The sequence below is a fragment of the Scophthalmus maximus genome, chromosome 12 (assembly GCF_022379125.1).
Source record: "Scophthalmus maximus strain ysfricsl-2021 chromosome 12, ASM2237912v1, whole genome shotgun sequence".
Taxonomy (NCBI): domain Eukaryota; kingdom Metazoa; phylum Chordata; class Actinopteri; order Pleuronectiformes; family Scophthalmidae; genus Scophthalmus; species Scophthalmus maximus.
In genome coordinates this window covers 8,927,501-8,941,663 of record NC_061526.1, presented here as the reverse complement: position 1 = coordinate 8,941,663, position 14,163 = coordinate 8,927,501, and the positions used below count along the sequence as shown (strand labels likewise).

Genomic DNA, 14,163 nt, shown 5'->3' with positions numbered 1-14,163 from the left:
CAGTTCTGGTCTATGTTAGTTCTGGTCTAAGGTAGTTCTGGTCTCAGTCAGTTCTGGTCTAAGGTAGTTCTGGTCTAAGGTAGTTCTGGTCTAAGGTAGTTCTGGTCTCAGTCAGTTCTGGTCTATGTTAGTTCTGGTCTAAGGTAGTTCTGGTCTAAGGTAGTTCTGGTCTATGTTAGTTCTGGTCTAAGGTAGTTCTGGTCTCAGTCAGTTCTGGTCTAAGGTAGTTCTGGTCTCAGTCAGTTCTGGTCTATGTTAGTTCTGGTCTGAGATAGTTCTGGTCTCAGTCAGTTCTGGTCTAAGGTAGTTCTGGTCTATGTTAGTTCTGGTCTAAGGTAGTTCTGGTCTCAGTCAGTTCTGGACTATGTTAGTTCTGGTCTAAGGTAGTTCTGGTCTAAGGTAGTTCTGGTCTCAGTCAGTTCTGGTCTATGTTAGTTCTGGTCTGAGATAGTTCTGGTCTCAGTCAGTTCTGGTCTAAGGTAGTTCTGGTCTATGTTAGTTCTGGTCTATGTTAGTTCTGGTCTCAGTCAGTTTTTGACTCAGTTAGTTCTGGTCACACACACACACACACACACACACACACACGCACACACACACACACACACACACACACACACCCTCTCTCAGTATCAGTCAGTCTTCAGGAACTGAGTCATCGACCACATCGGCACAGGAAGCCGAGCCGAGCCCAGTAACTCGTTCTCACTTTGTCACGTTTGAAAAGTAAAAGGTGATTTTTTTTGAAAAGATGACTTCGCTTAACGAGGCAGAACAAGAAGTTCAGCTCTTGGTTCTTTGTTGCATTATTAACTGCTTTTGGAGCCTTTTTAAAGAAGGTCATACCTCGTATGATTATGATTTAAGATCTTATCTTGTCTCACGTGGAGTTTAAATTATCAATCTGACCGTCGCCAGTTGCCGACAATTAATCAAATGCTAAACTAAAGTCAACTCGAGTCAAATATGACGTTGCTTCAAGTCACAAGTCACAAAATGTCCGTCGTGTAGGCGAAAACCTCGACCTCCTCCGGATTATTTTGTCTGTCAATAAAGTTTTAATTTCAGCTGCACATGAAATAAGGAGTGAAACCATTACATGAAGAAAGTAATGGGCCAATAAACTCTATTAGTCATGGATTTAAAAATCTAAACTCCAGAAATCCACCAGAGATCAGAGCAAACTTTAAAAAAAAACTTTTACAAAATATTTGATTCACAGAATAAAAGCAATTTGTGCAAACAGTGGTTTTTTTCCCAGATATAAAGAGCGACATCGTCTGCAAACAGACACACCGCGACGACCAGAATAAAGAAACAACAAGACAAGCAGGTTTGTTTTTATGATTTATACAGTTCAAACAAATGGCATCGCAACGGACGAGGTGCGAAATGATCGTCAGTGGGACGAGACGCACAAAGGGAGAAGAGCGAGGACCGGGACGGAGGGATGGAGGTGGGCCGAGGAGGAGGACACACTGGTGCTGTTGACTGGAGAGAGAGACAATCATCATTAGTAGTACTTTTACTTTTTGTTAAACGGAACTACAAGATGAGTTTTTTTGAAGTCACTCGTCCTTTCTAGATCATGAAAAATTCAAAAAAGGAACGCAAAAGTAGAAAAAGTGGAAAAGTATTTCAATTTTTTTGTTTTTAAGATAAAAATTCAAACGACGACACAAAGACTCTGAGGAACACTTTTCACTTTCATCAGTGCCCCTCTACATTTATTACATCCAATCTGCACTCCATGTCCTTTACATTGCACATTTTCATTTCATTCAATTTACTCAGTTTCCTGTATATTTCACAAATTGTACAGTATTTCCTTTATATTGCACATTTAAACTTTCTTTAGCTTTTGTCCCGTGTGGTTTTGCCTGTCTCTTACTTTTGCACCACTTAGAACGTATTAATTGTATATATTACTTATCTCGATCTTTTTGTTTTGTTCTTATTGCACCGTGGGTCAGAGACAAACATTTTTTAAAATTCCTCTGTATGTCTGGAACAATATTGCGGGAATTCGTCTCTCTTCTCTACAACGTGATTAAGCAAAGAGTTTTTTTCACAAATTCTTCGTATTTTCCAGTCCTCTGCCTCTGAGACCAGTTTTCATTCACTACCTTTTGTCCCTTTTCTTGATGTCGCTGGAGTTATTACGATCAGTAAACACGCCAACGACACTTTGTAACGTGAAGAACACAGAACCTTTATCAGTGTTTACCTTCAGGCATCAATGGTGATTGACCGCTGCACTCTTTGTCCATGTCTTCATCGTCGAGTTCACCACGCTCGTCATCGTGAACCCCGTCTGACGACATGACTGCGACACCTACAGGTTATAAGAATTGACAGGTCGAGGAAAGTGTGTTGACCTTTGGTCCTTAAGTTCATATATATATATATATATATATATATAATCTAACAATGATTCTGTGCAGCTGAACTTTGTTTTTCCAGCACTGTAATGAATCTCTCGTAATTCTTTGTGTGGATCATCTTTGCCAGGTTGGACAGGAAGTGGGTCAGGTGACGAAGACGTGGGGTGACATTCGGCTCCTTACGCTGAGTTTGCAAAATCTCGTTACGGTGTTGCTCAGGGAGGAGGAAGAAGGAGAAGAAGAAGAATGAAAGATGAGATGTATATATCCGTCGACACTATGGACATTTCTGTTGTTACAGCAGAAGTGTCCTGAATCTTCTGCAGCCTCTCACTTCTCGACTGTGATGGATGAACTTGTCAAAACCGACTTTAAAACATATGTTAAATCATGTTCAGCCACGAAACAAAGAGCGAACAGTGTTTCGTGTGAAGATGTCTCCTCAGATGGTCGAATTGTTTCCATATCTCAGCGTCTAGACTTTACGGAGCGACTGAGCTAAGTTCAAAACCCGGCACAGTAAACCACAGCTCGTTGTTCGGTTTGTCACAAACTCACCGACAGCCCACAGCAGCAGATAAACCTTCACCATCATCGCCGTCGTCGTCATCATCGTCGTCGCCTCCTGTCCTTGTCCTCTTCTTCTTTGTTATTCTTCCTCTTCTTTTACTTCTTCCGCTCTGCCAAACGTCAGGCCATTTGAACTCCGACCACCGGAGATTCTCCAGTCGACAGAAGGCCGCCACCGCCTTCGTCTCTGTCCTCCGTCGCCTCGCGCCTCTGCGCACCGGGGACAGGAAACTAGTTCACTAACCACAGGGCGACGGAGACGTCACGTCGCCACAGAACTGTCTCCGCTCATATCACCCGTGTGAAGCTAAATCACTCAACACCCTCCGCCTTTAAAGTAGCACCAGTTCTTTCTTCAGGTTCTCGTCGGGTTCTGCCGGTGGTTCACAGACGCTTGGAGACGTTTGCCACAGTTGGACTTATTCTGTCTCAGAATCTTCTGCCTCCGACTCTGACCCAGGGATGGGCAACTTTGATGCCAAGGGAGGGCCACAACATGTTTTATCTTCACTGCCAGAGGGGCCAGATTGTGACTTGTTCACCAGTAGGACCCTGTGACCCCGTCATCCATTTAGCCAACTATAACTGCTAAATGAATGAATACAAAACCCAAACATGCAAGAATGAAATCCCTCCTTCCAAGTGTTTGTTGAGATCGGGTCTTCGTGAGGACTGGGCCATCTGCTCGTCTCCGACGATACTTCGTTGGGACTCTGGCGGCATGTTTGGACGTTGTCGCTGTCTCGTTGCGGCAGAACAATTGTGGGACCGAATATGTTGGTTGGTAAACAAGAATCTTGACCTCAAAACTGCAGGCTGACGTTAGCATTCCGCTAAGTGGCACAGCCTCTTAATAAGACACTGTATTATCACAAAACACAAAAAGAAAGACAGACACAGACAAAGCGTTTGAAACAATCCACATATATTTTGGCCGTCGGTTTCATTATTTTCACATCATCTTCTTGGCAATAATTTATTCCCCAAAAGGAAAGATCAGATCAGTGTCCGTACAGTGGTTGACCAGCAGGTGGCAGCACCGACCCTCAACAAGCTTTGGCTGAGAGCTGTGCTGCTACGGTCCATCCCATAATCGTGTCATGACGCACAGCACAGTTTGCGCTATGACGAGCGCTGACGCACTTCCGAGTTTCCGCTCTGTTTTAAGATTCTGCGACAGGTTCAAGTGTTCAACAAAAACATCAGGTTGAAACTAGACGTCAAATCGACCTACTTTCAGACCCGATCCGAACGCACCACAGGAGATTTTTTCTTTTCAGTTGAAAAGGGACAAAAAAACAATAAATTACAAAAAAGTCACACGATTCACATTGAAAACAATGAAACACGCTGCAACAACAAGTGCAACTGTGATAAACCCACAAATCTGGTATTAGCACAAGATTGCATCTGGGTATATTGCACTGAAATCTCTTTGTCGGATGAAGTAAGGCGTCGTCATTAGTCTGTCGGGGCGATTGTGTTTCTGCGTATGAAGACACGACAGGAAAAAAGGTTTTCACCTTTAAAAGTTTCAACTGTAAGATTTTAAAAAACGGATACTGAGGGAAACTGAAATACAAGCGTCTCTGTTGACTACAGATGCACAATGACACAACAGGAGGGACAAATATAAGATGCAAATCTGAAGGGCTTCTCTGAAAGAACACATTATTGAATGTGGTGTTTTATGTAAATATGCATTATTTAATTCCAGCTGGCAAAAAACCCCGACATTGTTTGTTACGACTACAAAAAAGTTAGCAAGTTGAGCGAAAATAAAAATTCTTGTTTTTTTTTTTTTGCTGGTATTGACATTAAAGCACATTTGGGCTTAAGGGATAAAGTCACCTTGTCTTTTGCAATATTAATATTTGAGTTGACATCTGCTTCCTTTTCAAACATCAACTAATGATTTTCAAAGTCATTTTGAACATTTAGCCAAAGCAGCTAGCTACTAGCTTAACTACCTTGTAGCTTACTAGCGGGCTAGCAGGTTTTTGTGTTCGAAATTATTGATAAATTGAAGTTTAATCTGATGTAAAATCATTTTTAAAGTGGGACTGTGTAACTGAAACCTTACACAGTCCCACTTTAATGTTTTTGGAGAAAGGTTGGTTTTGTTTTTATGCTAATGTCCTGCATCATCAAGTCTCCTTTTGCGAGCACAAGGTCGATTTAAAATAGCTGGAATGGACCAAATATTTTACTTTCTTCATGTCAAGAAAACACAGATTTCACGTCAGAGTGTAGAAAACTATTTGCACAGACCCCACAAACATAGAGAGAGAATGGAAAACGATTTATCATAAATATCATTCATATTCACATGGGGACAACGTCAACATTTTCAAGTGCTGTCAGGAAATATATATACTGTACACATGTATGCACAAAATCAATTTGCTCACACATGTTGTAGTACTCCTCAAGGAGTCATTTCATTTCTGCTGCATGTTTTGTGCTTGTACGTTCAGGACTTTTACAGGCTCTTCTGCCGGTGGCGCCTTAGCAGTTCTTTAGATTGAAGTTTTCAGCAGTGCCTCGCTCACGGGCACATCAGCGGCAATTTCTAATGCAGATTTATTAACGCCTTGACAAGCAGTTTAAAAGCCACCAATATTCCCCCGATTATTCCTCGGCAGAACAGTCCAGTGCGATGCTGTGCTCCTGGCCGATGGCGGCGAGCTCTTTGAGGAACTCGGCGTACAGGACGATGGCGAACACCCGGTTCTTGGCGTGGGCCGGGATCGGAGGGCAGGGCGGCAAGACGCCGAGAGGCGGCAGAGCCAGGGCGTCCTTCACAGAGCCGTTGGGAAGAGAAGGGTCCAGGATGATGTCGCCGCACGGAGACTCGAGGCACTCTGAGGACCACGAGGAAACGGGTACATCAGTGTGAAACACGCAAGTAAGTACAGCATCATAAATACCTTTGAGAAGAGGCGATTCCCTGTCTCGTCTCATAGTGATCTTCTAATCGTACTTGAGGCTGCTGCTATAACGTCAACTGTCACAATTGCTGCCGGTATTACTGGTACTACTGGTAGCCTTGTAGTACTACAGCTACTAAGCAGCTAGCGCAAGTTTTCCCATCGTCGATGTCTTTGTAGATAGGTGCGGACACGGACCAAGGGTGAGTCTGACAGAGCAAGCCATTTAAAGCTTTGCTCGATAGTCTTACTTGAAAAATTGGAACGACTCTGCAAATATTCATACTTAACAGAAAACTGAAAATTTCGTAGTCCAGTACGGCCCTAGAGTATTCGTTGATGTTAAGGAAATGCAGCTTCATTCTCTCAAACCTTCGGCTGCTGAGCATCATATCCTGTTTGCGTGTGTTTGCGGTTCTTGCTCACTAACCTCTAAACTTGCTGTCTTGGTCTTTGGCCAACAGGAACCTCCAGGCCTGAGTGACCAGGGCTGGATAGTCTGGTCTTGCCGCCACGTAGCGTTCAATCTGAGCATGCACCGACACCAACACCTACCGAGACATAGCGGGAAATAAAAGCACACACAACTTTATTATTTAGATATGCTAAACAGGAGGATAAGAAACCAAATCATATATACGGTATATGACAAGTGTTTGGATGTTACCTGATATAGTGTGCGTACGTTGGGCTGGATGTGCGTCATGTCCGTGCTGAGCAGGAAGGACCTCAGTAGAGGTTGTGGGTACGACGCCAGCTGGGCCAGGATGCCCGTCACCAGCAGGTTTACGGCGATGGAGTTTTCCAGAAGGTTCTCGAGCCGGGACAACAGGACACTGATGAACGGACCTGGGACACCGTCGGAAACTATAGGTTAGGATGTGTAAGTACGTGAGTGGAAAATATAAGCCGGTGTATGGTGGAACATCATTGATCTGCATTTCAGTTTCATGTTGTTATCATTGTTGCTGTTTTGACTGTTGCTTTCCCACTTGTATCGTTTTGTTTCAGACCGACCTAAGAATTTTGTCCATAGACCCCTTGCTCTCAAGCGTGTACTTTATATATTAAGTCTTTAATAACAAAGGCCACTTTCTAATGCTCTGTTGGAAAAATAATACACTGGTACCAGAGTGGTGATGCAAGCACAAAGCCTCTTTCAGTTTTTTTTCTGTTTCTGAAAGCTTCTTAAATAGATTCCTGACTCAAAAACACACCTGTAAATGGAACTCCATGCCTCCTGCTGCCTTTCTTACTGCTACTCCTCATCTCCTCTCCTTCATCTTCCTCTTCCATCGACTCCTCTTCCTCCTCCTCCTCTCCTTCCACACCTCCGTCATCCAAGCTAAAAATGGAATCCTCACAGAGCCCCACTTTCTCCTCCTCCAGTTTTTGCCTCAGCAGTCGGACACGCTTCCTAAATGTGCAGATGTCGTCTGTGACGTCGTCATAGTCTGGCTCCACCCCCAAAGACAACATGAGTTCATGGTATTGGGACAGGAAGCCATCGTTTTTAGGGACTTTGTTATCAAGCAGACTTGGAGACTTGGCATTAGTTGCAGAAACCAAAGGGTAACGTGGCTCAGATTCATCGTGGCCATTGGAAAAAGCGTTTGTCACTAGATGTGGCGTCGGATGTTGAGTGATGTGATGTTTATGCTGTTGTTGTGTTGTGTGCTTGTGATTGATAGTTGTGATTGTTGTGCAGTCACTCAGATTGCAGCTTTCCTCAAACGACTGGCTGTCTTCCTCAGCATCAATACATTCGTCGATGATGTGATCCTTTGCCTTAAAACCATTGGTGAAAACTTGATGTCTCTTCTGTTCTCCTTGTGAATTTGTCCTGTTTTCCTCATCTTCTTCTTCATCCTTCCTTCTACCAGTCTCCTTTCCACAGTCCTCACCCCTCCTCGTCAGCTCCATTCCATATTCTTCAGTCCTTCTTCTTTCCTCCCTCTCTCCATCCTCGCTCCTCCTCCGTGTCGACATAATGCTGTTAACTGTTTCCATCACTGTTCTCCCCGTTGTCGTTAACATCGTTGTGATCGTTGACGCCGTCGTCACTCGCTGACTGTGTGAGATACTTCCACGTGCCAGTCGATTTGCTGCCATGAGTCGCTCCAAAATGGCTGCCTTTGTGTCTTTCTGGGCGACCAGGTCGTAGACCAGAACGTCGTCCTGAAAGTCGGATTCCTCTACGTAGGAGCCGTGCACCAACTTGATCGCACTGCGTCGCATTTCCTGGATGTGCCGAGGTGGTAGAGGGAGGGAGGGAGGTTCTGGCGTAGTTGTACCCATGGTCCCGCCGCCGTTCGCTAACCCCAAGTTCAACATTGCTGATGAAGAGGGATCGTCATCTGCAAAAATGTCATCCCACTCCAGCTCCAGGGCAGAACCGGCTCTTCCTGTCTGGTTGCCTGTGGAGATGGTATCTAAGGAGGAGGGGGTGGGGGACAGGGCCGAGGGGGGACAAGGGATGACCAAAGAGCAGATGGAGTCACTCTTGACTCGCTGTACAATTTCTTCCTCTTCCTCTATGTCATTCCCTGGTGTGTCAGACCGGTATTCTTCAAGCGAAGGGTGTATCCCATCGTATGGTGCTGACCAGAGCCGACATGCCCTGCAGGACAACAAAACTCATCAGCATGATGTTGGACAAATAAAATAACCTTTTACTGGCTTGTTCCCCAGAACTTGCATGTCATTATCAACTTCTACCCTATACCCGCTTTATGCTTCTTGTGGCATGGCAATGTCAATCGGTCAGTTCATCTCAATTTGGATCAGATGGTTCCCACAGGATGAATCCCAATGACAGTGGTCAACCCCCTGACTTGTCCTCTGACCTCTGTGAGGTTGAAAAGCACCAGGCTAATCCGTCGTCCATTCCCAGATTTCCTCAGGCAAACTAACCTGTGGGATGTTGAGATGGCCTGACGGGCGTCCCAAAGGTAGTGGGGGTAGTTTACATCCATCAGAAAGTCTGAACCTCGACAGTAACCAACACTGTCTGATACTGACAGGTCTAACACAGACGGAGAATTTTGATTAGTATATACACATGAAAAAGTGTACTGGTACTTGTGTATGTCAGTTGTACCGACCTGCTCCTTTAGGCCAGTGGATGTGCTCAGAGTGCGAGTGTGTGTTTGTGTTGTGGAGGTACACGGGGCACCAGGAGGGCAAGAGGAACAGGAAGGAGGCAGCGGTGGTGGAGTAACAGTCTCTCTGCTTTAAGGAGGAGCGCTGCTTCCTGCTCAGGTGGCTGCAGGGAATCAGAAACCTGAGGATGCAAAGACACAAGCAGCTCAGTCCGAGCGTGCACCACTACATCTAACTTCTGTATTTACACTATGGGACCTAAAACACTTTGACTCCATTTGATTTATTCTGCTTGACTGACCTGAACACCAGCTGCAACATGACGTCTTCACAGAACAGACCAATCAGAGTCCTGAACAGAGCCAGCGACACCGTTCCCAACTGATGGACACACAAAAAGGTCAGAGGTCATCTTCCTGGTTCGGATTGCGGTGCCATCAAATTAGCAGCCCTGTGGCCCGGTGGGTGTTACCTGGAAAGGTGTGTTGACCCTGCTGACCAGTGTGTCCAGGATGTGCACGTTGTCGTGCGTGTGCAGCAGGATGAAGGACAGGAAGGTCTGGAGGAGGGCGGGCTCAGAGATGGAGCGCAGGAACAGGTCCAGGTACGCCGTCGTGGTCATCACCTCCTCCACCGTCAGCTACACACGCAGAAGTGTTTACAGTTTACAGTTTAAGTGAGCATGAGTTTAACTGACCCTCTAGATTTCAAATCTGCCCTCTAGTGTTCTAGTGGTAGGTTGGTTGGTTGGTCGGTCGGTCAGTACCATTTTTCTGATAATACTTCTGAAATTGCACTGAAGTCAAATTTTGAACATAGGACTTTTACTTCATAATAAATCCGCCATCAGCTGACAACAGATTGTCAGTGGATAGCAGTGATGTGTTTATCTACCTTGTGCAGAGCGGGAGCCAGCACAGGCACCAAGAAGCCGTTGTAGATGTAACCCAGCAACTGAGCCCGTATGGAGGGATGAGCAACCTGAGAGAAACAGATAAAGACAGAACAGAGTGATGAATGCTTTGTGTACTAAATGTACCATTATTCACTCTGTGTGTGTGTGTGTGTGTGTGTGTGTGTGTGTGTTACCTTGGTGACAGCACTACAGAAGTCCAGTGAGTGCAGGAAGTGGACGAGAGCTGGGACCTGTCGACCCCAAACATCAGGTAAGAGTGACTTCAACGTTCATCCACTCATTCGTTCAGGAGTCATTCATCCATTTAATTCCTTTTGTACGTTTACTCATGGTTACCTGCTGCCAGTCGGCCTGGTCCAGACAGTGCCAGTCTTCACTGTAAACCTGCAGCCGGGCCGGAAGAGACGAGTACAGACCAGACAGACCCGTGGCCAGAACCTGTCAACACACACACAGAAAATCCGTATTAAAGATATGTATTGAAGCCCCGCCCATACACCCACCCGACATTTGAACATACGTCAGTGTGATTAGAACTTTCTAAAATAACAGAATCCATCTACTACTTTTTCCTTTTTTGTCTGGTCCCATGCTAACATGGAGGGGACAGGGTTTATGACCTGTACTGCACCAGTACAGCCACCAGGGGGCAGAGGATTTAGCTTCACTTTAGTGAATTGAGAAGTCATTCATCTTATCATATTTTAAAAACAGCAACAACCACAGCTGAAGCAGCGGTGGTCAAACAGACGAGATCTCCAGTCTCGTTAACAGTCAGACGGCCGTCCAATCATGTGCAGACGTACTAATCTCTCTCTCCGTGTACGAGCCAATCTCACGCTGATTCACTAATCTGCTCTCTGCGGAGAGATTGAGGTCAGAGTGTGGTCACATGGGTTTAAATCTGACACACACACACACACACACACACACACACACACACGTTGTCTTAGCTCGCTCTTTCGCATGAACACACACGGTAAAAGCAGAAACTGGCAGTGATGGAGCCAACATGGCCGACACAGGAAGTGTTAATACTTGAAGAACACAGGTACAATCAAAGCTTCTTGTTTTTTTTCTCTCACTCTTGATGTATTCGTATTAGTTTTTTTATTTCTTTACAAAAATTAATTAATAATTTGTGCATATGTTGTACTTTTTGTTGTCTTTGTGTTTGTAATATTTTGGTTTGTGACTTTCCCATCATCCTCAGATGTACGTTGCATACAATGCTCACAAGCATCTGATAACAAGCTTCCTCCCCATCACTACTGTTGCTTTACCTCCTTCTCCCTTTTCTTGTATCTCTCTCTCTCTCTCTCTCTTTATTTCCCTTTCTGTGTGCGTGTGCGTGTGTGTGTGTGTGTGTGTGTGTGTGTGTGTGTGTCCCTGAGGACGAGTATGAGCTCATTAGTTTATTACATAACTGTGCTAACGAGATTACAATGCAGCACGGAGATGAATGGAGAAAGGGACTCGTCCACTGCACGATTCAGACACAGATCTGATTCATAAAAACACGAGAAAGAGAATTGTGTAACTGTCGCTGTATTCTGTGAAAACTGAGGATTATATTGACTTTATGAAAACAGTATAAACACTTATTAAGGCACTGGGCTTGTTTCTTTCAAACTTTTGTATCATTTTCACATGTTTTGCAGCAGCGGGAGCAGCTCGACAGTGGGTTTATCTTGATCTTGAACATATCCTTGACATTACCGAGGACCAGCCGACACACGGGCAGACATGAAGACGACCATGAAGCCACGAGCGGAGGCGTCGCCTCTTCGGTTGTCGTGGAATGAACCGTCAAGGTTCAGTGTCGAAGGATTCACGCTGTCTCCCTTCTGATACTAGATTTATGGGTTTTGACAGGCTGTAAACAAGTTTCAGGTCAAGTGTGTGTGTGTGTGTACCTACAGGACAGAAGTATGTGTTCTGGTCGATGTGCTGGGCGACTCGAGGCTCAGAGGCCGACAGAGACATGATGAGCAGCAGAGCGTCTCTGGCCTGTTGGCCGACCGAACCCTGTCTGAGACGGAGAGAGATAGGAACGTTTTTTTCGTATAGTAATATACATTGTGTGCATGTGTGTGTACTTATGTTTGTGTTTGCTTTCAAAATGATGTAATCCGAATGTATATATACACCTGTATCTGTATCTTTGTACGTATACATATCTGTGTATACATGTATTTATATACCTATTTGTGTGTATACCTTTGTACGTATACCGATTTGTGTGTATACCTATGTACATATACCTATTTGTGTGTATACCTTTGTACGTATACCTATCTGTGTGAATATATCTGTGTATGCACCTGTCTCTGTATGTATACGTTTGTATGTATATCTATCTGTGTGTATACCTTTGTACTTATACCTGTGTGTGTGTGTGTATACCTTTGTGCGTATACCTATCTGTGTGCATACCTGTCTGCATATACCTATCTGTGTGTTAAATCTGTGTATGTACCTGTCTCTATATGTATACCCGTGTGCATATACGTATCTGTGTGTATATATTTCTGCATATCCATATCTCTGTGTATTTACCTCTGTGTATGTGTCTATATACCTACCTGTGTGTATACGGTATGAGCAGGGAGAAGAGGAGGAAGTTGGCGGCTCCCTGGTCCTCGCTGGTGTGGAAGAACAGTTCCAGCACCGAGGGATCTTTGACCAGGGCGACGCACAGCTGGTTCAGCAGGAGGACGAGCTCCGCCTCCACCACGCCGCCGCTGTCTGCGGAGAGGACGCCGGTGATTAACTCACCGTCTGACCGTCCACACCACCACTTCTCAATGAGCCACGTAAAACCAATTAGAGTTAAACCATCTCCAGTGGATCTTTAAACTGATTAGTTAGGCGAAGGAAAGAAACCGTAACTGCTCGGAGCCAAGAAGAAGTTACGAAAGTGTCAACTCACCGGTTCCGGCTCCAGCGCACGAGGCCAGCAGCATCATGAGCGGCCGGAGAACCGGCTTGTGGTGCAGCAGCGGCTGTTTGGCCTGCGACAGAAGCATCTGGTACATCCTGAGCTGCTCCAGCTTCATGTCCTCGGTGAACTGCCTCCTCAGGCTCCACAGAAACAGCCTCTCCATCACGCCCTCCAGAACCACGAACTCCAGGATCGGACCCATCGCTCCCCCTGGAGTCAGGACACCGTACGCGTCAAAACAAATACAGTCCAACTGGGCGGCGCGAGGAAGCGCGACGTTCTGTTTTTCTAACCTTGCCCCGCGTCCTCCTCCATCAGCAGGAAGAGCATGTGTTCCACGTAGTTCTGGACAGCGCTGGCTTCGTCCGGCGGGATGGGCCCGAGGCGTAACGCCCCAGAGCAGGTGCTGCTACTGCTACTGGCATGACCAGAGAGGAAACTCAGCGCACCGGCGCCGCTACGACCCGGCTCGTGTTTCTCCAGGATCTTCACCACCTGAAGAATCCAGGAGATTGGAATGCTATATTTTAAATAATTTTCATTCAAACTAATTATTTATCAGTGGAATTTTTGTGGTTTTGCATCTTTAATGTCACCATTCTGTTTTGTTTGTTGTGAGAAATGTAAGACACAGCGAGACACAGATCGCTGTGGGCGGGATGAACAACGGCATGAAAAGAGAGAGGGAGGAGGAGAAGAATGACATTCACTGTCTGGACTTGTGTTAACCTTTGACCTCGAGTTGCTTCAGACAAGGACCACACAAACACACACACACACACTCTTACACACACACACACACACACAGTTGTAGACACAGGCATTGAGTGTGTGTGGGTTTTCTTGGCGGACGTAGACAGAGATTTGTTCTAAATGGATCCTGTGTTTAAGGGCCAAAGTCTGGGTCACGCACTCACACACACACACACACACACACACACACACACACACACACAAAGAAAATCACAAACTGTGTCGGCCAACCATTATGAAGAAAATAGGACAGACTGAAGAGACATAGAGACAGAAGAGATCAAGTAAAAGACAAAAACCAAGAGTTAAGTCAATTTTTAGGTAGGTAGGTTGGTAGGTAGGTAGGTTAGTAAGTAAGTATGTAGGTAGGTAAGTAAGTATGTAGGTAGATTTGTAGGTAGGCAGGCAGGCAGGTAAGTAAGTAAGTATGTAGGTAGATAGATAGATTGGTTGGTAGATAGGTAGGTAAGTAAGTAAGTATGTAGGTAGGTAGATTTGTAGGTAGTTAGGTAGGCAGGTAAGTAAGTAGGTAGGTAGATAGATTGGTTGGTAGGTAGGTAGATAAGT

At 45.2% G+C, this 14,163-nt stretch overlaps 1 protein-coding gene across 3 annotated transcripts in view; it reads right to left on the bottom strand.

Moving 5' to 3' along the window:
* Positions 1 to 1,331: 1,331 nt before the first annotated feature.
* Positions 1,332 to 14,163, bottom strand: part of LOC118283515 (FHF complex subunit HOOK interacting protein 1A-like) — a 15,996-nt gene continuing 3,164 nt past the window's right edge. For all 3 annotated transcript variants that reach the window (XM_047336220.1, XM_035605581.2, XM_047336219.1), the window contains 17 exons: positions 13,137 to 13,338; positions 12,832 to 13,053; positions 12,485 to 12,647; positions 11,820 to 11,931; positions 10,236 to 10,337; positions 10,073 to 10,129; positions 9,878 to 9,964; positions 9,456 to 9,623; positions 9,285 to 9,364; positions 8,986 to 9,164; positions 8,795 to 8,906; positions 7,099 to 8,501; positions 6,549 to 6,730; positions 6,312 to 6,432; positions 2,940 to 5,815; positions 2,225 to 2,332; positions 1,332 to 1,488 (listed from right to left, as the gene is read on the bottom strand). In XM_047336220.1, coding sequence (XP_047192176.1) covers positions 5,583 to 5,815; positions 6,312 to 6,432; positions 6,549 to 6,730; positions 7,099 to 8,501; positions 8,795 to 8,906; positions 8,986 to 9,164; positions 9,285 to 9,364; positions 9,456 to 9,623; positions 9,878 to 9,964; positions 10,073 to 10,129; positions 10,236 to 10,337; positions 11,820 to 11,931; positions 12,485 to 12,647; positions 12,832 to 13,053; positions 13,137 to 13,338 — 3,423 coding nt within the window. In that variant the 3' untranslated portion in view covers positions 1,332 to 1,488; positions 2,225 to 2,332; positions 2,940 to 5,582. The remainder of the gene's footprint in view (positions 1,489 to 2,224; positions 2,333 to 2,939; positions 5,816 to 6,311; positions 6,433 to 6,548; positions 6,731 to 7,098; positions 8,502 to 8,794; positions 8,907 to 8,985; positions 9,165 to 9,284; positions 9,365 to 9,455; positions 9,624 to 9,877; positions 9,965 to 10,072; positions 10,130 to 10,235; positions 10,338 to 11,819; positions 11,932 to 12,484; positions 12,648 to 12,831; positions 13,054 to 13,136; positions 13,339 to 14,163) is intronic.